Source organism: Nuphar pumila, chromosome 13 (genome assembly GCF_984573655.1).
Source record: "Nuphar pumila chromosome 13, dmNupPumi1.hap1.1, whole genome shotgun sequence".
In the NCBI taxonomy this organism is placed as follows: domain Eukaryota; kingdom Viridiplantae; phylum Streptophyta; class Magnoliopsida; order Nymphaeales; family Nymphaeaceae; genus Nuphar; species Nuphar pumila.
The window spans coordinates 98,172,347-98,200,343 of NC_143261.1; the positions used below are offsets into that span (position 1 = coordinate 98,172,347).

The 27,997-nt window shown below is 39.0% G+C and overlaps 3 protein-coding genes across 11 annotated transcripts; 1 reads left to right on the forward strand and 2 right to left on the reverse strand.

The window, feature by feature from the left end:
- Positions 1–1,796: 1,796 nt before the first annotated feature.
- LOC149819384 (uncharacterized) lies at positions 1,797–6,408 on the forward strand. 3 transcript variants are annotated; one of them, XM_089984247.1, is made up of 8 exons: positions 1,797–2,357; positions 3,945–4,179; positions 4,449–4,560; positions 4,716–4,792; positions 4,927–4,969; positions 5,629–5,722; positions 5,929–6,029; positions 6,110–6,408. In XM_089984247.1, exons 1-8 carry the CDS (start codon positions 2,237–2,239, stop codon positions 6,257–6,259), a joined length of 933 nt encoding a protein of 310 aa, XP_089840373.1. In that variant the 5' UTR covers positions 1,797–2,236; the 3' UTR covers positions 6,260–6,408. The 3 variants fall into 3 exon arrangements, with proteins under 3 accessions (XP_089840373.1, XP_089840372.1, XP_089840374.1); XM_089984246.1 differs by having other exon boundaries at positions 1,820–2,357; positions 4,449–4,578; XM_089984248.1 differs by lacking the exons at positions 4,716–4,792; positions 4,927–4,969 and having other exon boundaries at positions 1,820–2,357.
- Positions 6,409–8,756: 2,348 nt separating this feature from the next.
- On the reverse strand, positions 8,757–9,615 carry LOC149819385 (RING-H2 finger protein ATL57-like). The gene has a single exon (XM_089986396.1). It carries the CDS (start codon positions 9,543–9,545, stop codon positions 8,757–8,759), a length of 789 nt encoding a protein of 262 aa, XP_089842522.1. The 5' UTR covers positions 9,546–9,615.
- A 6,681-nt stretch (positions 9,616–16,296) lies between these two features.
- On the reverse strand, positions 16,297–27,819 carry LUT1 (Cytochrome P450 superfamily protein). 7 transcript variants are annotated; one of them, XM_089984111.1, is made up of 10 exons: positions 27,215–27,819; positions 26,295–26,591; positions 25,723–25,920; positions 25,149–25,250; positions 24,677–24,817; positions 24,467–24,574; positions 19,503–19,585; positions 19,104–19,231; positions 17,844–17,902; positions 16,297–16,410 (listed from the first exon to the last, which is right to left on the reverse strand). In XM_089984111.1, exons 1-10 carry the CDS (start codon positions 27,740–27,742, stop codon positions 16,405–16,407), a joined length of 1,650 nt encoding a protein of 549 aa, XP_089840237.1. In that variant the 5' UTR covers positions 27,743–27,819; the 3' UTR covers positions 16,297–16,404. The 7 variants fall into 7 exon arrangements, with proteins under 7 accessions (XP_089840237.1, XP_089840236.1, XP_089840235.1 ...); XM_089984110.1 differs by having other exon boundaries at positions 16,297–16,413; XM_089984109.1 differs by having other exon boundaries at positions 17,824–17,902.
- Between the last annotated feature and the right edge of the window lie 178 nt (positions 27,820–27,997).

Here is a 27,997-nt window from a genome sequence, read left to right on the forward strand (position 1 = left end):
CCATATAAAAAACTCAATGAGTCAAATCCGATCAATTTACTCTCCTAATGTGGCGACACGATGTCAAAATTTTGGATCCAGACCCGTAATGGCTAAAGAACGTCCTACTTGGAGATTGATCCAACCAGGATCTTTCCCAGATCCCACTCAAGCCCTGTCAGGACGATCGAGATTAGGGATGGCAGTGGAAGTGTGTGTGTGTGTAGGATATGAAACGGAGATTGAGGTGGGGATAAAGGCTAAAATCAAAACCTGTGCCGGATGGAGGCAGGGATGGACTTACACTTTTCCCCGCCCCTTCCCCATCCCGGCCTTGGCCCGCCCTGCCTCGTCCCCAATTCTTCTTTAGGGATGACAATGGACCGAGGGGAAACGGGGTCCCACCCTGCCTCGCCCCCATTTGAACCGGGGATGGAGGACATGAAATGGAAATGGAGGCAGAAATGGTAGTTAAAATCCAAACCCATGCGAAAATGGAGGTCCGGATTTTGAGACCGGGCAGGGGTGGGGGACTTTGTCCCCCACCCCACCCCACCCCGCCCGGTTCACTGCCATGCCTAATTGGGATGAAGAAAATGATGGGAGATATCAGGATTTAGGACAAATGACTGCACGTCCAGGAAATCATTCTTAACAAAAAAGGATATTTGCATGATTTTCTGAAGCAAGTGTTAAGAAATGCCTTGATGCATGAAGCATTTGATAAGCATAAGAAAAAGCTAATAAAAAACCAAAAATAGAAACGAGTAGAAAATGGCATATATAGTTAAAACCTATGATCTTTGTTTTTTTTGGATTAGCAAACTGGGGTTAAACCTATAATCTTACACTGAATTTTATTTTTTTAATAATAATGTTCATTATATATATCACTTTTTATTTAAAACATATAGTTTAAAAAAGAAAACACAAATCTTTTAACATGAAAAGGTTAGTTTGGTGCTTTCAAAGCAAGCTTCCAAAGTTTACAGAAGTTGGTAACTGTGAGCAAGACTAACATGAGCTAGTTGCAAATGTTGGTGATGATTTTATTAGTTGTGGCAATTGAAGTATTGAGTCTTGGCTAGGATTGAGAATGAGAGCTGTTTTTTTTTTTTCAGCACGACTTTTCTTAGATCTGTCGATGACTTGCTTCACATTACAGTGACAGATATCAATGCAAAAAAAAAGTGATACTTTGATTGTTGTTTAAAACGTTAAATATTGATTAAAAATAAATTTTTTTATCTTTAAATTATGTATAGACGCATTTTTACTGATATTTTACCAATAAAAATGAGAAAAAAAATCCATTAACACACTGAAAATTGTTTCCTGTTATTGTTCAGTCCTAAAACTTTTGACAGTATGTTTCACAGGGCGTTGGGGACAGTCACATAAAAACCATGATGGCAAACAAGGATGTGCCATGTGCGTGTAGCAAACATCTCACTAATATCATAAAAACAGAGAAGTAATAACGCCTTCAGAAAGAGATGCATAGAGGAAAACTATACGAACTTTTGATTTCTCACATGGACAAAGAGAACGTGAGCCTACATGTATTGAAAAAGACGAACATAAGTTTCCCCGTGTGGCGGGAAGAAGGAAAGGGTGGCTACTTGGCTCTTTTTCCTTGTTCATGGTATTACTATTTCCCAAGGATAAAACGAGTCGCTCAGACTTTGCTACGTGAATTCTCTCTCTCTCTCTCTCTCTCTCTCTCTCTCTCTCTCTCTAAAGTCCAACAAATCAATCAGAACTACCAAGCATCAGCCAATCTAGGCACATAAGAGAGGGTTGGTTGGACTTAAAGAGAGGAGAAGTAATCTTCATTATTGGTTGATTTGGGGAGAGAGAGAGAGAGAGGCGGGGCTACCTTGTTTCGTTCTTGGAGTGCCTTGTGCAAGGAGGTCCCCTCTCCCTCTTCCTATTCCCAAGTCCCAACACCAACGCGTAGATATTCCCAAGTCACAACACCAACGTGTAGACGGGACGCGCCCGCCTCTCTCTCTCTCTCATCGTCAAGAATCTCTATGTGTTCTCCCAAATAACTTTCTACATTGTGTCCCTCTCTCTCTCTCTCTCTCAATCACGCTGCCCGCTTTCTATTCTTGGTAACCCAACAGGCTTCTCTTGTATCCTCATCCCTAATCCCCTCCCTACTACCCTTTTGGTCTCCACCATCCTTTCTTCTTTCTCCTTTCTGTTCATTGATCTCTCTCTCTCTCTCTCTCTCTCTCTCTCTCTCTCGAAGATGAAGAAGAAAAAGCTCATCCAGCTGCAGCAATTCTCATTACCCAAGAGTTGCAGGCAACGCAGAAGCGGCGGAACGAAGCCTCGAACCGAGTTCAACGACTCTGTGTGGTTTTCCCCTGGTTCGGCTTTCTCCCCTTTCTGTTTACTATCCCCAAATTGCAGAATTCTTTGTTTTTCGATTTTGGGGCATATCATAGTTCCCGTGATTCTTCATGGTTGGTTCTCTGTTTATCCTACCGTTGATTGCTTTGGTGTGATCTCCCTGTGCTTGGGTTCCCCTAATTTTGTGAATTCCACATCTTATGGGAGAGATTTTTCTTGTTTTGTTTATCTTGTTATCTTGATTCATGAAATCTTGGATACCAATTTGTAGCATTGTATTCTTTTCTTTATTTCTTTCAGGCATATATTGTTTGTGTTATGATTGGTTTACGAATCAATGCTTCAGAAAATTTTCCACGTTTTTTGTGATTGGGCTACTGCTTACTATGCTTGTAGGATTCTTGACCTTTGTCTCCATCTTACAGTGCGGTTGTTAGTCATTGTTTTTGTGCCAGCTATCATATTCTTAATATGGGCACAAATGTCCAATCATATGCTTAATATAAGTGCAAATTGCTATTGTAAATGCTGAAATTTCATGGGAAATACTCGTCTTTCCTATAAGGATTGGTTCTGCAATGAAACTTTAACGAGCCTTTTTTAGAGTTAAATTTTGGTGTTCACCTGGTCTTAGAACTTGAGCCTGTTGTTGTCAAATAAATGGTTTCGCAAACAATGTAGGTATATCAATCAATTTTTTCTTGTTCATTTCTGCTGACACCTTCCACCTGGTTGATTTGAATCCACCAGTATGTAATGTTACCTCTTTCTTGATCTCATTGTCTTGTGACAGCAAATTGCCAACCATGGTGGAGTCCCTGACCTCAGAACCATCTTGAATCTATAAATTGGCTCTCCAAGCATGTCGTTAATGGAATGGATGTGTTCAGGTCTATGGATCATATGCCTACCAAATACCAATAATGTTTCTCATGTACCAGTAAACATGAAAAGAAAATTCATTGGGTCACTCCAAATCTGACTACCTCGGTGTGTTTGGATTCAAGCAAGAACGAGGTGATCTAGCCAATTCCCAAGTTTTAGCTAAGTTAGAGCATTAGGAGACAGTCGTTGTGATTTTGACTTGTTTGGGTCTCAACCAACATCAGTTGCAACTGTTCATATACTAGCTTCTTGCTGTATAATGATTTCTGTTTACAAGAGTCTGAAATGACCCTGCTGTAGAGAATTTTATGTGTTTAAATAGATGGATACATTATGGGTGGATAATGTGGATGTTTTTTTTCAAGGTTGCAGATATTTAATTATTTTTTACTTTCATCCTTTAATTAGTCTGTTCAGGCATTGTTTCCAGATTTTCTGAAACATGTTTTCTTTTTATTCTACCATGATAAGAACATGGATGTTGTTCTGATTCTTCTGAACAAGTTATTGACTGATGGACAACAGTTGTATGTGCTTTGCTGCATAAAATCCTTCCAAATAGCTAGATTGTTTTGGTTGTGTGCAATTGTCCTTCTTTATGTCCACTAAGTGAAGTTTGAGATATGTTATATGCCTCTAACACACATCTCTTGCCAAAATGATATTCGTTTATTTATTTGTTTTCAACAGTGAAATGCTTAATACATTTGATGCAACAGGTTCTGCCCTTGGATCCTTAATTTGCAAAGGGGTTATGCCCACCACCACAACTGCTAGCAGGGGTGGAGGAGTTTATCATCCTGTTCTAGGCGATAAGGAGCGAATAAAGAAATTTGCTCCAGTTCATTGTATTCCAGAGGATGGAGGGGATCCATTCACAAATTTGTTAAACACTCAACTTACTGAAGTTGAATCAGTTTCTCAGAAGGAATTGTTGGGTACCACTGATAATGGGTTTGTCTCATTCTTTATTACATATTTGTCTTGTGGACGTATCTTTTGCTTGTAGTTTCTCATGAATTGTGTGGATGCCCTTATCTAATGTTTAGTATAACTGCCAATTTTGTGCTTCTGCTAATGTTCAACCCACAAGATGGGTCATTATGGTCGTATATTTTTACATTTGGTTAATTACAGAACTGATATGAAATCAGTTGTTTCTATTTCATCCATTGTGCCCAAAGGTGTAAGACAGATCAATTCATGATATTTATCATATACAGGTCAAAAGAGCCAGATGGTGATGGAAAGTTTGATGCTGATTTCTCATCCAAACCATTTGACTATGCTCCAGATAAAGCAAACTATGGAACCACCAGCAACAATGATGTCCAGGTAGCTCCTGGGGTTGAGGTGTGGGGAAAAACTGCTTATGATAAGTAGACTATGTATATTTAGTTAATTTGAAAGCTGTATTTGAGATAGTGTTTTCTTAATTCCATTGTGTTTTGGTTTAATTTATTCTTATGTTGTAAATGAAAATTTCCCAGATCATGGATGATAATGCAGTTCCAGAATGCCCAAGCAATCAGTGTGTTTTAGTGCGATTTTATGGAAATAGTAAACAGTAAGATTTGTGGTGATTCTTAAGTACACAAATGGATGGTTTCTGGTCTTCTTAGGCTAATTTTTTCTCGTGTCCCAACTTAATTTGCAGACTGAAGTTCTTTCTTGCTTTTTCATTTCCTTTTTGTTCTTCAGTGCTTGCGTTGATTCTGTCAAAGATTTGCACCAATTTAATGATGTAAGTCTGGACTTAGTATATAACATTTATCTTTTCGAACTTACTAGTAAATAATGAGGACATATAGTTTTTGCCATATTGAATTGCTAATTTTGGAAAAGATGTATCTTGCTTTATAAGCTTGGAACTAGGTCATTGGTTTACTTGAAAAGTATCTGTATGGAGGTTAAGAGTAAACATCTGTGGGTTGTCAGTATGCTGCAACTAATGTTAATGGTTGAGCAAGCACCACCTTGTGAAGATTCTTTAGCACCTTTATGGCTAGATAAATGGATGGTCTTCTTCTTCCTGGCTATCTGCAGAGCTACAAAGCATGAAGTGCGCTTGAGCAATGAGTTTAAGCCAAAACTTTTGTGCATGTGTTTATGAGTGCTTGAGTTGTGGCCCTTGTTTACTCCAGGAGTACATTGTTGGCGTTCTTTCTTCCGGAGGCTGCAGAGTGTGTTGTTATATGTTTCTGGGAGCAGCAGAAATCATTAGCATAGACATTGTGTATCCAAACAAGTTGACTGTAGTGAGCTGATTAAAACTTTTTAGTGTTTCAAAGAAAGGATCTGCAATGCATGACCTTTTCAAGATGCTCTGAATCTTGTATTGCTTATCTTGTTCTTGGCCTTCAAGCATGTACTCATTTGAGTATAATTTATTTCCTTTTCAAGGCTTTGCATAGAAATGGGTCTGTTGACTCATTCTCAGATTGGGGTAGAGCAACTGATATGCTGAGAACTCCACTCCAACTTCATGAATCATCTGGTATGCATTTCTGAAGTTTGTTTACATTTTATAGATTTCCAAATATTAGCACTCCTTTGGGTTTTGTTATTCCCTGATCATTCTTTCCCTAAGCTAATCCATGTTGGCTGTACCAAAATGCTATAAACTCAAATTGGGTCAACAGGCTTTGTCTGAAGGCCAAAAAATTGTTTTGCTCATGTCCTGTTCCCTTATTGATGCATCAGATGTAGCTACAGGGAGTGCATCTTGTTCAAGCAGAAGTGAGGATGATGAGAATGAAAGAGGAAGGGGTAAAAGAAAGCGGAAGCCAAAAGTTCATTTCGATGTGAGTTTTTTCTTCACAATTTGTGTTTACTTGAATCTTTCTTTTGGAAATCACAAAATGATTACTACGGATTGTGCTAGGAGACAACATTTTCAACAAAGTCTCTGAAGAAATTACGTAGGTTGAGGATCATGCGCTACCTTGGGCTTGTTGCTCCGCCTGGCTCTCCATTTTCTGTGGCTTCTCATGTAAGAGCTGCTTGCAAGTCACGGAGAGTTCTAAGAGTTTAACCCTCTCTCTCTCTCACACGCTGTTTATCATTTCTCTTTTTGTCTTTCTACAAGTATTAGCTGGCCAGGTTGAGATTGCAAAAGAAAAGCCGATCCTATTTGTGTAAAGGAATGTGTTTTTCATTATTAAATAAATTTGTTCTCCACTCTCTGATTGAGGATTAGCAGTTCATTCCATTCAAACGCTCATTTTATCTTTCTTTCCTGGATAAATTCTACCTCAGTGGAGTTTAGTTGCCTTCACAGGTAAGGCCATCTTTTTGTTCCTGCCAATAGCTTTTTGCATGATCTTATTGACAAAGCCATGTTTTCCCCATTCTAACTTCCAATCAAATTCTCAAATTCTACTTTCTCATGTGAAATTTTCATTTTCCCACAATGTTTGAAGTATATTGTAAGGTGTTGCATTGTCTTAGAGAAACCGGTTCTACTGCTTCAAATCTTTCATGTATGGTCATCTGGCAAAACTCATGGGACACTGTCACAGTGCACAACAGAATAGATCTCTATCTCTGTACTTTGGATGCTCATGTTTTTATAATCCATTAATCAAGCATCCTTTAGTAAAGCTGCTTTTGGAACTGCCTTAGGATCTTAGGAAAAGCACGGGGGTTATTCGATTGCCTGCATCTACTGTTTCAAAAGCTTTCCTGTTAGATGCTAAATTTCACCTGTTGCTTGACGGTGCCATTTTCAAGTCCAAGTTTGTGCTTGAAGATGGCAAAAACTGTGCGCACTGCGAGTGTTGCATGATTGATTGTGGCTTCTACAATTGCTTTCAAATTCCAAACTGACTTAGGGTCTGGTTGTTTCATTCCCATGGAAGGGAAGGATCTTTCATGAGAAAGGGCACAAATTTATAAAAATCCTGTCTGCTGAGCCCACTGATGAAAGTTCTTTCATAAGGGAGGAAGTATGAAAGGATTTACACATGAAGAGAGGAAGGTGGTGGAAAACTCTGGGGCTCACTTTTGCGAGCATGCCACTTTTCCATGATAATGTTTGAGTGTTTGTTTCTCTCATAGTAGGAAAGGAAGCAATTATTACAGTGGCTGTGTAAGTAGTATAAAATTCAAGCTAACATTATCTTCTTGCCGCGTGAGGAAATAGCGGTATTCAAGCATTAACGAAGGTGATGGAGGTTTATAAAAAAAAAAAAGTGCACCTTTTACGCGATACAGTTGGTAATTTGTATGAAAACGCCAAAAAGTTCATATCTTCGCAAATTTTTTTAATTAGCCATCTCTCTCTCCCTCTCAAAAGCACACCCTAATCACCGGACAGAAAATTGTTGCTAAGTTACTTTACTGATGGGCGAATAGTAGGATTAAAACCGGGTTGGATTGGGCCAATTTTGGATTATTCTCTATCCACATCTATCTAAGATTCGGGTTACCCGTTTATTAAATGGGTCGGGTTAGTGTTTGCCACAGCCGACCCGTTTAATAAACGGGTTGGGTTCGGGTTGAGGTATGCTGACACGCCAACCCGACCCGATTGCCACCCCTAAAGGTATAGTTGTATAACTGGTAGGGGGTTTGCCCAACCCCAGCTTTTTCTGTCTAAAAAAAAGTTCCAGATATTTCTGGAATTTCCATCAAGTGTTTAGACTCCTTCTCTACCTGGAGAGAGAGAGAGAGTCCAAATTTGGATTCAGTATACAGGTTTACGTTAGAGTCCAATGACATGCATTAGCTATTGAAGCTAGTCTGATCCAGTTTCAGTATTAGCCCTTTCCATCTGAATATCACGTTATATAAGTAGATTTTTTAAAGGTTTTAAATTTCAATGGTTCACAATGCATCAAATTGACATCATGTTACTTATATTGAAACCATTCCATCAAAGTGCATTTTCTAATAAATAGACCATAGAATGCATCTGAAGAGTCAAATTGGTCAAATGAAGCTTGTACTTGGAGAGTACATTACTCTAGAGGAGTGTAGCCAATATTTTCCCCCTGTTAAAATCGCAACCCATGGCAGAGCCAAACAGGAGCATCCACAGAAGTTTAGAAACAACATGCAACTTAAAAAAGAAACACAAGATACAACACATGAGTAATGGGTCCGTGCTAAATGAGTTTTTCAGGGTTTTTTCATTTTATTTTTAAATTCTAAACTTTATATACTTGATATAGAGATTAGATCTTGAAGCGTTCGATTCCGACACATTGAAGTGTTTGATTCGACGTTCGAAAAATCAACAGTCCAAAATCTTTGTAAATTTTTTAGGTTTTAAATATCATTTTTTCCATCAAAAAGACATGATCCCTGAATTCCTTAGTAAATTGACCATGCCCAACACAACACATTTACGGGTCAAAATTGCAAAAAAAACAAAAAACCACCTGAAAAAAACAATTTAACACGTTTCATTCAGCACGGACATATAAAAAAAACAAAAAGAAAAAGGCTATTGAATTGTATTTACATGACAAAAAAACTCTACATTTGTCCATTTGGGATTGAGCCTCGACCACTTTCTCTCTCTAGTGTCAAAAGCTACAACTCCTCCTTGGCTGGTTCTCTTCAAGGCTCCGTGATAAACTACACCCGCTTCCGCACCTACGCAACCCCAACTCCGACTCTTCGGCCACCGGAAAACTCGCCAACCTCCCAACCACCACGACAAATCCCCCTTCTGACACCGCATTTTCGGGCGACCCACCAACCGGGACAGCGGCCACCGCCTCCCTCCTCTCATCCGCCTCTCTCTGCGGCTCCTTTGGTGGTGGAGGGGGAGGGACGAGAGAGGCACGGCAGAGCGGGCACGAGGTGTGGGAAGAGAGCCAGGTATCGACGCAATCGGCGTGGAACAGGTGACCGCAGACGGGCAACACCTTCACCATCTCCCCTTGCTCGAACTCGCAGAGGCACACCGCGCAATCATACTCGTCCTTCAACGAGGCATTCTTGTAAGGGAAGGTGGGGAGAGAGAGAACGAGGCCCTGGGACGAGAAGGAGGCGGCGGCGGACCGCCGGGCCCCGGCCGCCCGCCTGCGGCGCCGCGCGGCCTCGGCAGAGTTCTCCTCCGCGAAACGGCGGACGTAGACGGAAAAGAAGCCCATGAAGAAGAGGGCGGTCAGGAGGACCAGGATGGTGACGGCCATGGAGGAATTGAAGCCCGGGCTGACGTCGGTGTACGGGTTGCCGCTGGAGGTGGCGTTCTTGGTCGCGTTGTGGGGAGGCGGGGACGATGGAGGCGTTGGTGGTGGTTGCTCTTGCTTTGATTCGCCATGGATGGTGGGGGTCGCTGACTCAGTGAGCAGCAGTCTGCTTCTCATTGAAATTGGGAGTTTTGGGGATGTGGGTGTCTGAGAATTTTTTGTCAGAGAGGCGATTGAGAGTTTTGTGAGGTTGGTGCTGAGAATTTTGAGTGGGCAAAGTGTGGCTCAAGAGTCTTGTGACGTTGGGGTTTCAGTTTGAGAGAGAGAGAGATTCTTTCTGCTGAAGTCGAGAGAATTTCTCTGTTGCAGCCTTGAGGATTTAAGAGTACCAGGGAGGGTGGGAGGAGAAAGAAAGAGGCAGATTTGGATTTTTGTGGAGCACCAGGGTTTGAGATTTTTTTTTTCTAGAGAGAGTGAGATGGGGGATAGAATTCTGCCGGTTTTGTATTCAACCATGGTTTAGATTTAGATGTTTTGCTCCCCATTCTATGCAACGTCCCACAGAAAGGGATGGGATGGCGGTTTTGAGAGAGAGAGATAAGCATGCCACAAAAAGGCTGTGCAGTTACATAGTACTGGTGATGGTGACATGTTGCAACAGGGTCTGGGACTTCATGACTCGATCCACATAGTGAAAACTGAGAGATACAAGAAGCCAATGGGATCTGTTAGGTCCTTTTTTACTCCAGTTGGGCTCGGTAGGCTTGGCTAAGATTTGCTCCCAGTCATCCACTGGACCCGATTGAATACCAAACATGTTTCAAGACCCTAATGATCAAAACCCAGGCAGCCACATAGAACAAGTTGCCCACATAGTGGGCACCTCTAGAAAGCCAACATGGTTCAAGTTGACGCAGTTGTGGGACAAGGTTTGTTGCTATCCTACAACCAAATGAGTATAAAACATCATGTAACTTTACATACCATCAAATATTCTTATATTACTAACAAGTGGGAGGAAACTATATATGAAACAGTTTGTTCTTACATTGGGATATGGTACACATGAGATGTCCTTATGTGTGAGACTGACGACTATGGATGAGCACAGCAATCATGCTGTAAGTTTTTTTTATTATTCTTTTCCAACCCACTGTTGAACAGCAGTGTTTAGGTGTACGACCATGACTTCTATCTTCTTATTTCTTATGTTTTGCCTGGCTTCTCTCTTGCACCATACAATATTATCTTGAACAATCATTGCACAGACAAAGTATAGTTTCTAGATGATGGATCTGATCCTCGGATCCGTCTCGTGGTGGAGTTTTTTTTACAAGCCTCGAAGCTAGCAACCGGAATCAGCAAACCCTTTTGATTGTCCATGTTTTCAATTTGATAGTGCAAATGAGAGAGAGAGAGAGAGAAGTATACATTGTTAATACCGTTGCACTACTTCAAGAAGACCAAACTAGACGGTCACCAGAATATGGTAGACACCACGGCATTTGTGAAGCCATCTTTTGAGAATGGAAGAGAAGCAAACCACCCATCTAACTTTCACCATTGCATTGCTTATTGTTAGCCGCGTGATAATTTAGGATAATTCCATACAGAGACCTACCTTTTACCCGTAACTCCGAGAGTTGGTCCGATACTTTTTAAACGTTCCTGATACAGACCCATTTTTTTCATCACAACTGTCAAAGAAAGACCTGCAGTCAACTATTATTGTTCAGTGAGAGAGAAAATCGAAATGCAAAGCGAGCTTACTTATATACATGAGAACTGAAAATACTAGAATTAATGCCTGAATTGTGATTTTCATGGATTTTTTGTTCTTTTCTCTTGAATCTAACCAGTGGCGGAGCCACAAGTTTTTCGTTGGGTGGGCAGACTTCTGGTCTCGGGGACAATGTTATGGTCTTGAAGGACGATCCATTTATTCGAGGGATAGGGTTGGCAATCAGAGGCGGCAGGGGAAGCAGAGCCCCTGCCAACAATCGAGGGACAGGAGGGGGCAAAGCCCCCTGTCGGGAAGGGCTCACAGAGGCAAGGGTGGCGGGCACCCATGCCAAGGTTTCTAATTCGGGGAGGGGGGGGGGGGCACCCATGCTTGATTTTTTAGAAATCGGCTTTTGGATCGTATAATTATAACATGCTAGCAACTTTTTTTAGTGTTTGAAAATAAATGGCCTAGAACTTTCATTAATATTCAAGTCTCAAAAAGTTATATTTTTTCGTCTGGAATGTGTTGGTTCCTAGCAAATGTGCTATGTGGAACACATATGTGTGGTCAGATTTGTGAAAGTAGTATAGAAAATATCCACTTTGTACCCAAATTGCATATTTAGTAGTTTGTGTGTGGTTTTTACTTATTTTTAAAAAATATTTTGTGCTGTTGTGATGCATTGTACTTCAGCAAGACAAAAGGTATTTCTCTTTAAATTTTCTTTGCCAAAATTTTTACAGGATCTTTGGAAAAGAGTGCCTATTTTTCAACTAAGAATGTTGCTGATAGCAATATTGGTGAATGGTGACTGACAAGTTAGAACACGTGTGTGCACATGTGAGCACACACACAAAGTCTTTCTTAAGATATTGACCTTTCTCAATGTTGGTTTATGCAAATGAGAAGATCGTCATTGTAAAGTAGGCAAATTATAATGAGGACGAGAATCAAGTCTAGGATGTTGTGGTAAACAAGGAACTGAAGAAATGCTTGGCTCACCATGCCCACCCCCCTTGCCTCGGTTTCTAATTCTGGGCGACCGCTCACCCATGCCCACCCCTGGCTCCGCCACTGAATCTAACTGTACGGATGTGATCTACATGCTTGGTTTTATAAGAACTCACTCTTGAATCATCCGATTTTGATGAATAAACAATATTTTTTAAGCCTTTAAAATCAATGGCTCATAATCTTCATAAATATTCAAGCATTCAAAAATTGCTTTTTTTCATCGAAATACATGATCCAATGGTTGATTCCTACCAAATTCACCATGACAAACCCATACACATGGTTGGATTTGCAAAAAAAGTGATGGAAATGCCCATATTTCTAGTTCTCATATTCTAATGGCTCTATCTCTCTATATAATAATATATATTCATGCTAAATGGGTTTTTGAGATTTTGTCATTTTATTTTTAAATTCTGACCCTACAGATGGGATCTATGTACTTGATTTTATAGGAACAGCTCTTGAAATGTTAGATTCTAATACATGGGTGAGTTTTTATAAGGTTAAAAAAATCAAGGGTCCAAAATCTTTGTAAAATTTAAGGCTCCAAATATCATATTTTTCATAGAAAACACATGATTCAGGTGTGGGTTCGTAGTAAATCGACCATGCCCAACACATTTATGAGGTCAAAACCATGAAAAAGCACCAAAAAAAACAAAAATTCATTTAGCACGGATATATATATATATATATATATATATATATATGTGTGTGTGTGTGTGTGTGTGTGTGTGTGTGTGCACGTGCGCATTGACAGGCCTGCAGGTTGCAAAACCCTTGACCTCCTCCTGCCTAAGATGAAGTACACCCGGCGTTAGCCTTGCAACAGGAGATGCCCTCATGGAATTTGAACCGTGGTTGTCCCATGTCAGGTAACAAACCGTGATTACCCTTAAACAAGGAATCCTTTATAGGCATTTTGTCCTTAATATATAGTTAATAACTTTCATATTTACAGTTTTTGCGCCTGTTTAGGAAAACTGTACATGAATGCAAGTGATATTTGCCCATTTAAGATGATGCAAAAGGAAACAATTGTGGTTGAGTTGAGGATGAAAGCAAAGAAGAGATTTGGGATGATGGCTGATGAAGAAAAGGGAAAGGTTTTGATAGGAGGAAACTAAAGATAGTTATATCATTTGTGTTTTAACTCAAGATTAACCCTAGTAATTGGACGAGCCAATGTTAGGCATGTGTTTTACAATGTGTAAAAACAAAAACTACTGTTTTTGAGATTTTCAGGAAGTTGGCACCTGATTTAGAGTTGAGGAATAAGAGGGGGGTCTACATTTGAAAATTTCTCCAATAATTTCATAATTTATTTGGCTGATTATGCAACACATTTAGCAAACATTAAACAAGAAACCCATTCTGTTTTAGTGCATTACAGCAGTGTCATATCTCACAACTTTGCTAGCTAAACACGTGAAAGCCAGCAAAGGATAGCATCATCACGTTTAATGATCAATTAGCACACGAAAGTCCCAACTCAACCCTGTTTTTTTTTTTTTTTTTAATTTACAACCGGCACGAAGAAACCGCACCCGGCACGAAGAAACCGCACCCGGCACGAAAATCTGGTCACGCTGGCTCAGCCTGTCATACTTACGATTGTCGTGCCGACGGCCTAAAACTCTCTTGGGAGGCTATGCTGCTCAACCCTCTGTCCTTAAAAGAGAATTGCTTTAAAAGCTCTTTAAGTACCATTTTTAGTTGGCACCATGGACTTTATTTCCCTTTTTCTTTCCTCCTTGGTACAAGAAGTGGTCATGATATCATCACTTTTTTTTTATACTCCAATCAGGATCTTGATTTGTTGGGTACCATAGATGCCTAATTGATGAATGGAAATCCAACTTGTACTTTACACTAGGAATAGTACCACTTTCTATGAGTCTTTACAAGAAGGTCATGTCCCCACTTTTATGTTGGTCATGCAATGACTGAAGTTTCAGGCCAGGCTTGCTTTTTGTTATTTGAATTACCTGTTGTTACATGATAAGAATGCTCATGGGTGCAATTCAATATTTTGCAATGTTGTAAGTATCGACCTGTATCGGCCGATATGCATCTTATCGGTAGAAAATCTATACTCATCACCCCTGCATCGGCTAATTTTTAATAAATGTAAAAAAAAAAATCAATTTTTAAAATGTTATTTTAATGGTTTTAATCCGTGTCACATTCTCATTTGACGCCTAATGTTTTTCTATTATTTTTTGGCCAATACAGAACGATTCACCCGAGTATCCCAATAGGCCAATACAGCTGAATCGTTGGCCAAACGATTCTGATACCGATACTGACAACTATTTTGCACCAATAACAATTACGTGGACAGAATCAGCCCTTTTAGAATCGCTGTTGGACCAATTGGATCTGAATCGGCCGATTCAGACCAATTTTAATAATATTGGCTTAGAACTCAACCTGTGGTTGATATGCCCAAGCTCGGCTGAGTTAAAGATTTTCCTTTTGGAAAGAGACCTCCAATCCATCCACTTATAACACAAAAGGACAACATTCAGACCAGCAGGTCAGTCTAATTAACCCCCCTCACAGAAAAATAAATAAATAAATAAATGTGTCATAATTTACGTAAAATATGAATAGTACACATAAAAATAAGATTTTTTTATTTATTTAGAGACCTACATTTTGCTTGATGTTCCAAAAAGTCCTGTGTTTTCATAAAAAGATATTTCAACACCCTACATTTCATGCCCCTAGGGGGTTGGTGCAGTGGGGTGGATCATTGGCTGCTAAATGAGCAGTCAAAGTTCGAATCCCATTGGCGTGCGCAAGCCAATACTCAGCATAGGCCCCAAAGGCAGGGGTCTTAACCTCAGATCTTTACACCAAGCCAGCACGACCAGGTGTTCATGATGGAAAGAACTTTACACCAAGCCACCACGACCAGGTCTTCATGATGGAACTGGTTTCTTTTATTCGGGTGAAAAGAAAACCCAACTTATCACTGTCAAGGTCGATTTCTTGCTAAGACCTAAGATATATATAAATTGTCATTTTTAACCTTTGGCTGGACAAAGTGTGCTTTGAGTTTTTACTATGCAATAGTAGTTTATTAATCTTAAAAAAATTTATAAAAACACACTTAATATTTAAAATAATGATAAAAACAACTTAATATTTGAAAATTTACAAATACTAGTAAAAATAATTCTCAAACACCCACCCCCCTTAACTGAGATGGGTTTACCATGGCCTGCCATAGTTTAATAAATTGAATACTCCTCATTCAAGTATTTTTTAACATTTATCTTTTTTTATAAAAACAACCAAACTGAGCAGAACCCCTAACGGTCTCAACTCTGCCCACTGCTGGTAACCGTTGCCAAAGCGAACAGGTAAGGTTCTCTCTCTCTCTCTCTCTCAAAGACACCCGCCAAGATAAAAGTCAATTGCATTATATGCAAATAAAAGAAGAAAAATACAAACTAAAATAAAATAAAATAGCTATACATAAATCAGCAGCAGAACACTGACCATTGATTGTGGCAAATCAAAACATGAGCAAAACAAGCCACAAAATAAAGATGAGGGGAAGCATTCAGAGAGAGAGAGAGAGAGAGAGAGAATGCAGCCAACGCGTAGACTATGGCTCGGCAACTGGAAGTTGTGGCTGTGCACTAGCCACCACCTGCCAGCGAGCAAAGGAACTCTGGTGGGCAGTGTCTCAAGTGGTGGGTTGGGGTTTTTTACAAGGAGTAAATGTTAATAAGCAGATGGAAGGGCATTAAGGTAATTGTGGCACACTTAACCATGGAAACCCATCCCAGTTAAGGGAGGCAGGCGTTTGAGAATTATTTTACCAACCTGAAATATTCTCAAATATTAGGCAGATTTTTGTAATTATGCTAACTTATGTGTGTTTTTACAAATTTTTCTTAATTTTATTATACATAACTCACGGTTATCCTCAGTTTATCCAGCTGCTATTAGACAGTTTCAGGGAAAAGTTGGGCGTCCTCAAGTGCACATTTGATGGTGACGAAAATAATATCTGATGGGACATTTTGTCCCCATAAGGGCGTAGGAAAAAAAAGTCGGTATTTTTTTGTCGGCTAACAATTTCCCCACTTCACTTTTTTGTGCCGATTTTTTTTTGGGGGGGCGTATCAAAAAAGCCTTTTCAGAAAACATGAAAACCTTCTTCGAATATTAGGCAAAAGGTAAGCCGCTAAATAGAAACTTCTGGATAAAATAAAGTTTCATGTACATATATCTGAGCCTAAGCTCAAGCTTTTCACGAACAGCTCAGTTCATCGCCTAGCCCTGCTAGCAACCCAGCAACAAGCTCAAGGTAGTAAGTAAATCGAAAAACAAAAGAACCAAGATACATGATTGTTTAACAGATATTAGAAATATACAATTGCGGATCTGCAATTTTAAGCACAAATTCAATATTAGGTCATAGAATCCCCAGCAACAAGAAATATGCTCAAAATAAAGGTTCAAAATGAATCATACAAGTTACAAACTAAATAGTGATGCAACCTTTCTTGTCACTGTTCTTGTCCACTAAGACAGAATGATGATGCTGATTTGAGAATGTTAAAACTACTCTCAAAGCACCTCAAAATTTGTGAAAGGAAGACAAGGTAGCAGTTACAGCTGTTTGTTTAAATGAGATTATTAAACTATTTAAATGAAGACAAGTATTATGCCTATAATTTCAAGGATGAGACTTAGATGGCTAAGGTTGAGTAGTGACAAAAGAAAAAGGCAAAGGCCCACAAGCTCTCCACTTATCTGGTACGGGCAACTTGTGAATGTCAAGTTGACAGGAAGGACAAGTTTGAAACCCATCAGTGGCATCCCTTGCCGCAAGGTTGAAGCTGGGTGTACTCCCTGGGTGGGCAGGGGGGACCTCAAGGGTTTTACAAATCGGAGGCCAGCAGCCAATGTGTGGTCGGTGATTGGGGATAGGGGGAGGTGTTCCTTTGGATTATCCCCAAAACAAAAGGCAATGGCACTAGAAAAATGCCCTAAAATTTCCAAAGCATTTGCAGATTAGGCCCTTAAACCAGCAGAGCCTTCTGATACCAATTTAGAACCATGCAATTGTTCTGTATGTAGTATAAAAATTTATTATTTTGACATCAAACACAAAACTATACTATTTTAGTAAATGGCAGTGTTACTCTTCCTTTCGCAGACTCTGCACTCATAAAATAGCAACCCAAGAGACCTGGAGTATGTAAGGTCTGGTGCATGATCAGAGTAACAGTGTGAAATGTACATGAATAGAAAAGGCAGAAGAAAATAACAAATAAACATAGAAACCAATTTAGTAGGAAATCAAGATACTGGAGAAAACATAACAGATGAGAGACAATATGAAAATTAAGAAGCTATTGATACAAGTTTTTGGCAGGAAACTACAAAATCATGCCCTCAATGCAATGCATAGATACACAAGCTGTAAAAGATAATGGAGTCAGACCCCTGAAAAATGCCATCAAATTTTCTATTCTGCATTCCATTGATGAAATATTGTTATAGCCTCCAAAGAACTCTCACACTAGCTCATCAGTGGATATGACATACTATACAATACAATAGGTTATAGCAATGAAAAGAAAGTGGCATGATCCCCTCTTCCAATTTGACAAAAATTATTTTAATAGAATGATACAAATAAGTACAACCCCTACTGATCATCCAAAAAAAAAGTACACCCCCTACCCAAGTATGGCTGAAATTACCCAGAAGATGCAACAAGCGCATGTTTTGGACTTCGTTGAGCCACAGTCATGTACATTCCCTACAACAAGTGAACATTTGTTCAACATCCATCATCCACCATGGCATTCCAATCAATGGACACTCAACGGAAAACATTCACCAGACAAGTAAACTTCCAGTTTATTTCAAAAATTTAAAATATGTTGTGCCCATGCATGTGATATGTGTGTCTGAATCAAGGTTGCCAAACTAAGAAGCGAAAGCGGGAAACGATACGGGAAGCGGAAGCGAGAAGCGAAGTTTCAATTTAAAAGTGAAATATGAATAAAAAATAAAGTAATATGGAATCAAACAAGAAACAAATAAAAGCTAAAATAAAATTGATCATTCTTATATTTCATGATTTTTTTGTAAAAGAGTTAAATTTTTGTTAAAATCTAACAATGATGGTTACCAATTTAAAGAAAGTACATGGAAAGTGAGTGAAAGCGTGAGAGAAAATACATGAAAAAGATGAAAAGAAACGTGAGAAAAACATATAGTATGCATAGACCATGTGTATGAGAAGCGTGGGGGAATCGAGCTTCCCGTGAAGTTTCGGAAGCGAGGAGTATCGCGCTTCCGAAGCGAGTTTCCGGGAAGCGAGCTTTTCACCTACCTAAGAAGCTTCCGGTAACTCTGGTCTGAATACCACTTTTTCCATGTAAGCAACCCGATAAGTTTCTAGCACAGGTGAGGCCTAAAACCGGTCGTCCACCAAATAACACCTTGATATTACTGGATATACACCAAAGTTCATCTGCTTCTGTGATCCTTGGAATTGTAATTATGACTAAAAGATTGCAAACTGCCATGAGTAAACAAAGTTGACCTCACATCGGGGCAAGTAGCATGTAGGACTTAATGAATCAGGTTTGATCTGCACTGGATCTAGTGAAACTGATTTTCAAAACTGGTTAGACCATAGATTCAACCTGGATCTGAATTTTAATTATACACATGAGTAGATGTGAACCCAAGCCAAGCATTTGGCTATGTAATTGGATAAGAAACTTGCATGAAGAAGGCAATTTCACACACCAGGACACATGCATGGCACTCATAACCTCATATGCACACAGGAAAGTGTCAACTGGATTAAGACTGACCTGTTCCAAAAGATCTGAAACATCTATAGCCTTGGCCTTATTCAGGAATGCATGGCACATACATGCACAGAGAGAGAGAGAGAGAGAGTATCCTTACATTTGTTGTATGTATGGTAGCTCCAGTAGTCATACCTATCTCCTGATTGGGAACCAGCTCAAAATTCATATGCTGAAGCAAAACCGCAAGGACTACAATTGCTTCCAGCATTGCAAATTGGTCACCAACACACTTACGTGGTCCTCCACTGAAAGGAATAAACCTAGAAAGTGCTTTATCTTTTAGATCATGAACTTCGCCAACAATACACAGTGGTATGATGAAGGAAATATAAATCCAAGGAGAACATTGAACAGGAGAAGGAACCTTCATAAAGATTAATGTCTGTAGTTATGAGTAGGACATTTTTTAATATGTAATATGTAACTGGATAACAGTAAGTGACACAAACGGATGGATTATGGTGGCTAACAAAGTGCTTACTTTGCAAGGGTAGAAGAATACAATCATTTCATCAGTGTGATGCCATGTACCTGAAATCGGTGTTTGTTTCATTCGGAACCGGACCATCCAAGTCGAATCTTTCAGGTATAAATTCTTCTGCTCTTTCCCAGACCTTTATGCAAAACACACAATAATTGAATAAAAATGAGTAAAGATTGAAAAGTAATACTATAGAAACAAGTCAATACTGGTTATAGTATTTTCAAAAAGAGCACCACTTATAAGATATTCAAAGAGAAGAATCATTTAAAGACAACTGAATGCCGAAAAGATGCTGATCATATGTTAAAACAAACAAACCCAGTATGGATCATTGCATCAAATTTATCAAGTTACAAACTTAGTTGTCAAAAGCTGTGCCTAGGCTTATGGGTCTAAAAGGTAGGGCCCTGTTTTTCGACCTAGGCTTCCTAGGCAGTACTTAGGCTGTCCCCTCCTAGGCCGCAAGGACATAGTTGTCATGTTTTTTAAATTTTGTTTGTCTCTTTTCTTTTCTTTTTTCTTCCTCTCACCCTAAAAGTTTTCTTTTTTTGTTCTCTCATTTTCTTCTTCTTTTGCTTGTCTTTTTTGCCTTTTTTTTCTCCTTTCACCCCTCCAGCTTCTCTTTTTTTTCTTTCTTTTTTTTTTCCTTTTTTTTCTTCTTCTTCCTCTTCTTGCCCTTCCACTCTCTTACTTTTTCTTCTTTTTTATTTTTGTTGTTTACATGTATGCATGTGTTTTGACAAACACACATATATATAATCTATTTTTCAGTTATCTCTTTCACTCACTATATATATATAGATATGTGTGTGTGTGTGTGGGGGGGGGGGGGGGGGGAGGGTCATCCTATCCCCTTTTTTTCTTTACGTTACCGTTAAGACCCTCCAAATATTAAAGTTTCAGGTGTTTTATGCTCAATTTGAACCATTAGATGTGTTTATCAATACTTATTTATTGAGAAATAAGTTTTGTTTCAAATTGATTTGATGTAAAAAATGTGAACATTTTATCATGAAATTTTAGTACGATATCAACGATAATTTTTAACCTCATTAAAATACAAATCTGATCCATTCAACAACAATCATATAAAAACTAAGATTTTTGGAGGGTCCTAAAATTGACCTAATGAAACAGGATAAACCTCTCTCTATATATATATATATATATACTCTCTCTCTCTCTATATATATATATATAGAGAGAGAGAGAGTATATATATATATATATAGAGAGAGAGAGAGTAATCACATGGTGTGCCCCAAGTTTTGGTGTATCTTCAATATTATGTAATTTTATGAATTTTGAGATATGTTACACTAAATTACACACTTCATCCATAGTTACAATCATATGTTTGTTACTAAATTTAACTATTTATTGTAATATTTTTGCTTTTTTTTATGTTTTATCTTTTTTGTCCCGCCTAGGCCCCTGACTAGTCCTTTTAGGCATCTTCTGCCTAAGCTGCGACTAGTGCCTTTCACAACTAAGGTTACAAACAATATATCATGTAAATATGCATAAATAGCTAACTTATGCTAACCTACAAGGAAAATGTGCAGAAGTGGTTAAAAAACATGTAAATCACAAAAGTTGCATACAAACCACAATAGGGGTGGATTCGGTGGAATCATGATAATTTTAATAAAAACTGAGCCAAGAATAGAAGTCACCTTGAAGATATCCAAGTTGACTGTTCAACATGTCTAGATGTAAATTGCAGCGATGGACAATAGGGGTTCAGGCATTAGTAAGAAACACAGTTTGTGCATGAGAAAGTAGTGAAAACTAAGATCAAGAACAAAAGGCCCAAAGGGGTTTGGCGTAGTGGGATGGACCTAGACAACTAGGCAGGTGGTCTAGGTTAAAATCCCCATGGGCATCACACCTTGCGCAAGCCGAAGCGTGGCGACTCCCTGGGGGCAAGGGTTAAGCTCACGGAGTTTTACGCTGCCAGAACAGTGACCGTAAATACGGCAGGTAGAGCCAGCGCAGCTAGGTCTCTGATCTTGGGGGATGGTTTCTCACGGTAAATATAAAAAAAAAAAGATCAAAAAATAATGACTATAACCTAACATCATTAAATATCTTGGGATCAAATGCGATCTTCCTGGATGGTAAAGGCAGTCTATCTTAGCTACAGGGCCTCAGATTTCACATTAGGGGCCATCCCTTAGGCTTGGAAAGGAAAAAAAACAGATCAATTGTATATGGCTACAGACTAAATTTGCATATACCTAGAACACACATTTATAAGACATGAGAAAAAAACAGATCATATATATAATGTTGAAAGACAATTGTAGGATGGTATTGTTTTGACCAGAGTTACCGGAAGCTTCTTAGATAAGTGGGAAGTGCGCTTCCCGGAAACTCACTTTGGAAGCACGATACTCCTCGCTTTAGAAACTTGACATGAATCTCGATTCTCCCACGCTTCTCCTATGTTTTTAACACACTTCATCTATTCTTCTTATATGTTTTCTTACTCTATTTTTCATGTTTTTTTTATGTATTTCCTCTCATAAATATGACCATTAGGACTATCCCAACAACTAGTTGGGGCTGTCCCAACCAGAGTTACCGGAAGCGCCTAGGTAAAAGGGAAGCGTGCTTCCGAAGCGTGAGGGGAAGCGTCCCCCTTTTTTGGGAAGCGCGTTTCCCTTTTATGGGAAGCACACTTCCCATTTATGGGAAGCACGCTTCCCCATTTTTTTCATTTTTTCCGCTTCCCCCTCGCTTCCGGTTCGCTTCCTAGGTCGCTTCCGGTTCGCTTTCTAGGTCGCTTCCGAGATGGTTCGGAATTTTCTTCTAAGTGGTCCCATGCTTCCCCGCTTCCTAAATTTTTGAAAGTGCCTCGCTTCCCGCTCCCGCTTCCTCGACTGGTAACTCTGGTCCCAACCGTCATATAGGACAATGACAATAAAAAAGGAAAACCAAAATAAAAAAAATAAAGTCAACCCCTAGTGGGTCAACCATATAACAATGGAAAATGATTGAAATACCCCTGATGGGTATTTCAGTTTACATACACATAAATATATATATCTTAACACTCCTCAAACTTACGGTGTGATCACCGAAGTTTGCCAAGAAGAGATAGAAAACAAGTTGAAGGCAAGGCCTTAGTGAAAAAATTTGTCAGCTAACATTTTGAAGTCACATAGGGCAACTCAATAGTTACTCTCGAATATAGTGACAGAGCATCTCTATATGCTTGGTTCGTTCGTAAAAAGTGTGATTGTTTGCAATATAGATAACACTCTTATTATGGCAGCACATCTTCGAATGACTAGATATAACTAAGCTCATATCTTTGAGAAGAATTTTTAACCAAATAATCTTCATAGTTGTTGTCACGACTCGATATTCAGTATTGGTAGATGGCAGAGAGACCTTTTGTTGCTTCTTACACCTCCAAGATATAAGAGAGTCCCCCTAAAAATATACACAAACCAGTAATTGAGACTCTATCATTAAGATTACCTCCTCAATCTGCATCATTAGAAAAACAAGATCAAGCATTTTAAAATGTTTTTTAAAAATATTTTTAATTTCTCTAATTTCCTTTTTGTCATTCCCTGTAATGATCATATCATCAACATATAACAGAAGTTTAAAAATATCAGTACCGGTAAATTTGACAAAAAGAGCTAGGGGCTTGCTTAAGCCCATATAAAGCTTTCCTTAACCAGAGAAATTTTCCTCTCTCAATCTCAAGACCGGGAGGAGGATTCATGTCCACTACCTCATTTAAGTCATCATTCAAAAAAGCATTTTTAACATCAAGTTGGTAAATAGGCCACTTTCTAATGGATGCTAAAGCAATGAGTGTTATAACGCTAGTCATACAGGCTACAAAACACAAAGGTCTCTTCGTAGTTTATCACATATTCTTGAGAATAATCTTTGGCCACTAACTTAGGCTTATATCTTTTTAATGATCCATCCCCTTTGGTTTTGACTTTATATACCTACCTACGTCCTATAGTCTTTTTTCTGTATAGGTAATGGTTGGATTTCTCAGGTCTTGACTTTCTCAAGGGTTCTTGATGTTAGGTTAATGGCATCAATCCATTTGAGAATATCTTTAGCTTCATTGTAGGTTGAGGGTTCATAAAAAGAGTAGATAGTCATAAGCCAGGCTCTATATTTAGGTGAAAATTTTTTATATGACAAATCTTTCAGGATGTCTAGAGGTTACACTAGATTTCCTAACACTAGTTTCTCCTAAATTTTGGTTTTGAAAAGCAACAAATCGATGTTCCTCCGATCTTTGCGGCCCTCCACGCAATCTTCCAATACAAATTTCAACAAGAGAGCACAAAAGCTCTTATACCATGTAATGAAATATAAAAACACAAGTAGTTTCCTCTTACGGGCTTACAAAACACACAAGACTGCATACAACCAAGGACCACTTATGGGTCAATAGAAGAACACAAGCACAAAGCCACTAAAGGGCAAGAGAGCATAAAAAATATACAATGGATTTCATATAAATGTTTGAGACAAGCATAATCATACAAGAGGGGGCTCACCCCTATATATATACACCTCACACACACACAAGGACCATTGGGACCTTCCCCAACAGCTAGAAATAGAGTCGCTGGGGAGGTCCCAATGACTCTAAAACCCAATTAGAATAATGCTCTTTACCTAAAGTTAAAGGACAATAAGACAAAAACAAAAAGGAAAAAATATTAAAAGATTGGTGTGCCCCTAATGGGCACAGCCTAATTACAACTCTGTGAAAAGACTGAAATACCCCTAATTGGTATTTCCTATTATAACACAATAAGTAGGTAATAAACATATATATATATACATACATACAACTTGACAAACCATTGGTATAGTGAAAAATATTAAAAGTTAAAAGCCATCAGGAAAAGAATAATTTGATCCCATAGTACCTATAAAACAGCAAAAAGATGATGAGGGATAATCATCAGTATAGTGAAACATATTAAACTTATATACGATCAGGAAAATAAGATGTTACCTTTGCAGAGTGATGGATATTATATATTGATATCATTATGTCTTGACCAGCATTAACCTTGTAATTTCCTGGAAGTTCATCAGCTACTTGTGCTCGCCTTAGTAAAACCTAGTTTTATGCAAGAATGATATGAGAAAACTACTAATAGATGTATCAATAATGGAAATTTATACAACAAATTTGAAGATTAGACACATCACAGTGACGAACAGGAGGATGCGGATACAGACGCATAGACTCATTTAGACAACGTGTTATATACTTCAACCCTTTTGTGTCTTCATAGCTAGGTAGCCTTCCTTGTAGAACTCTATCAACCTCTTCCTGTGCTTTGATCAAACAGGATGGATTCTGAAAGTGAAAAAAAGGAATTCAGAGTAAGAGCCTAGACATTTAATGACACCAAAGTTTCTTGTGTATAACATACAGAAATGACATGTTTTGGGTGGAGAACAAAGTAAAAAATCAAAAAGCCATGAAGCATCTTTTGCTGTAGGCTTCATCTCCAAAAGATTTCTTTCAGTGTTCAAAATAGGATATAATTTTAACACGCATCAAGGCTAAGATTGTGTTTTCTTTAACTTTGATACATGCTAAGCATGTCAAAATGGATGAAGATGATGAAACCCATTTCCTCTAAATAAGCTTATCCTCAAAAATGAAAGGTAAAAGGTTCCATCACCTTGCACAGTAGATACAATGTCCAAGTCAAGACCGAACCAGTTGTCTCATGCCCAGCAACTAACATTGACAGCAGGTCATCCCGCAACTGCAAACTGGAGACCTGAAATATGAGAAATATATATCCAGATGATCAATAAAAAAGAATGATATATATAATATATATATATATAGTGTGTGTGTGTGTGTGCAGGCATTCTTTGTGGAATTCTAAAACAAGATGGAGCAGTTATCAAGTTAAGTTAGGAATATTCTGATGTGCCAAACCATATTACATTAACTCAAACAATGCTAAAAAAGATGTTAAATCCCTCAGCAGGTACATGTTAACATTTCAAACATAAGATTTATCAATGACATCTCTACCAGTTACAGAGCAGATAACCTAAAAAACATTGTGATCATTTATATCTTGTGGTTTGGAGCTGGTAAGGGTCAGTACAACCAGACTGAACATGAAAATGATCTTGTTGCAAAGATGTGGAAAATATGAAAATGCATATGACAGGACAAGAATATTAAAGTCATGCTTTTGACTTTTCAACTGGTTACAAGGGCACAAAAATCTGGTCTACCTCTTCTCGACTTGCCAATAGAAAACGAAGGATACTTGGGTCTGACTCATTAACATATTCTTCACCATCAATTTGTTCACCCTCAGCATCCACAATCTCCTTGCACTTTGTGATAAGTTCATCAACTGATTTTCTGATTGTCGCAACAGCCCTTTCCGCCTTAATTTGTCGTGGAATGATTTTACATAAAAATTTAATCTGCCACATGAAATAATCAGGCAATAGGATACATGCACTAAAATTTTCAGGGCAATAGAAACTGACAAAAGAGCAAATAACAAAATAAAATGCTAGCTTGTTTGGATCTATGATCCAAGTAAGTAGTAAAGTTGCTAAACAATAATGGCCGTTATTAACTGATTATCCATGGACACTATGAAATTACCATCTTATTAAGAACTAAATAGGAGTCAGGATCATCAACCAAAGACAAGAATCTGGTTTTTAAGCAGGGAATACAGAAAGATTGACATCACAAAGAGAGGACATTTATGTTTGCTCAATTAAATAAATTTACCCAACTGCATGTACAAGAAATAATAATCTTGAAGTATAGACATGAAAAAACATACCTTCCAGTAAGGCAAAATATCAGTGGAACGGGCCTCTGCTTCTTTTAATGCAGTATAAACGGCATCAATAACTGGACTGTCTGAAGTAAGAGAATCAAAGTTGTAGTTGAACAGTGATAAACCTATGACATCCAGAGTCAATTGAGAAAATTTTTCCTCCATGTTAACTGCAGAGCCAATTGAAGCTTCTGACTTGAGCTTCTCTACCAACCTTTCAGCGCACTTGCAAAAGACCTGATCAACAATCGAAGACAAATATTTTCTGTGAAGAGATGGCACCACGGCCCTACGCCTAACCTGTCGAAGAAACATCAAAGTCATCACTGCACTCACATATGGTGTACACAATTAAATCTTTCATGTCCAAGACAATTAATTGTATTTCCTTCTGAGGATAGATATAGATAGATAACAAATAAAGCATTTACAAATACTTGGAATTATAGAAAGCATTATATACAAAATGAAAATGATGGTGGATACTTCACTCATTCACACAGTCACCAAATGGTCGATTTGGTCGTAATTCCATCAAAGGAGAAAAAAAGCAAAAGAACCATCTAAATCGAATTCAAACAATTATAGCTCTTTCAAATAAGACCAACACAATCAAGTAAAATTATCAAAATTAGACAGCAGAAGTATCTCCTCAAGCAAAATTCACCATCATAGAGCGTAGCTGACAATGACACGAACCCAGAAAACCCCTAACACATTGCATAAAAGAGGAGAAGATACGGAAAGAAAATCAGAAAATAGACAAAACATACGAACCAAAACGATCTACATACATCCGGGAAACGCGATTCTAGCGATACCAATTCATCGAGAAACAACTTCTACAGCTACCCATCTTCGAAAACAGCTAAAACCCAACACAATTTTCACGAACGAAAAGAAGATAGAAAGGCCCAATTTACCCTCCACGTCTCTCCCTCGGCAATGGCGAACCCGGAGCCGAACAGGAACTCGGAGACCTCCGAAACGAGACCCTTCGCATAATTGCCGTAGTTCTTGAGGACGTGCTTCGCGATCTCGGGGTTGCTGACGACGACGAAGTTCCGCGGCCCGGCGGCGAGCCGGTAGACGGGCCCGTACTCATTCATCCATTTGAAGAGCGGGAGGAAGAGGGCGCCGCCGAGGAGGTCGGAGACGTCCTCGAGCTTGGCGTTGGCGAGGGGGATGCCAGAATCATCGCCGCTCTTGGCGAGGCGGGCGAGGGACGTGAGCCAGTCGGGGCTCACCCACGAGACGCCGCTCTGATTGCCGGCGGCCTTCTTCTGCTCGGTTTTGGCGTCGCCGCTGCAGATGGGTCGAAGCGCGCGCGCGCTCTCTCTGCTGCGCAGGTGGGTCAGCTTCCTCTGGGCCTTCTTGGTCCCTGAGAAGGAGTCGGAGATCGAAAGAGAGGACGTCGCTATGGATACTGATGGGAATGCGAGAGTCGCCATTCTCTCGCTCGGCTCTCCGGAGCTTCTTTGGCCTCACTCTCTCGCTCTCGCCATCTTTAACCACGTCCCCTGCCCCCGTTATCTCTCTCTCTCAATCGCATTGCACTCTTTGACTGATCTTACCCCCAGAGATGTAGGGTAGTCAGATGCAGCAGCACACTTAAAGCGTAAAATATGAATCACCAAAAGTTTAGGTGCATTTTTTTTAAAAGAAAAAGATTTTTCTCACACCAAATGTCACAAGATTTTATGTTG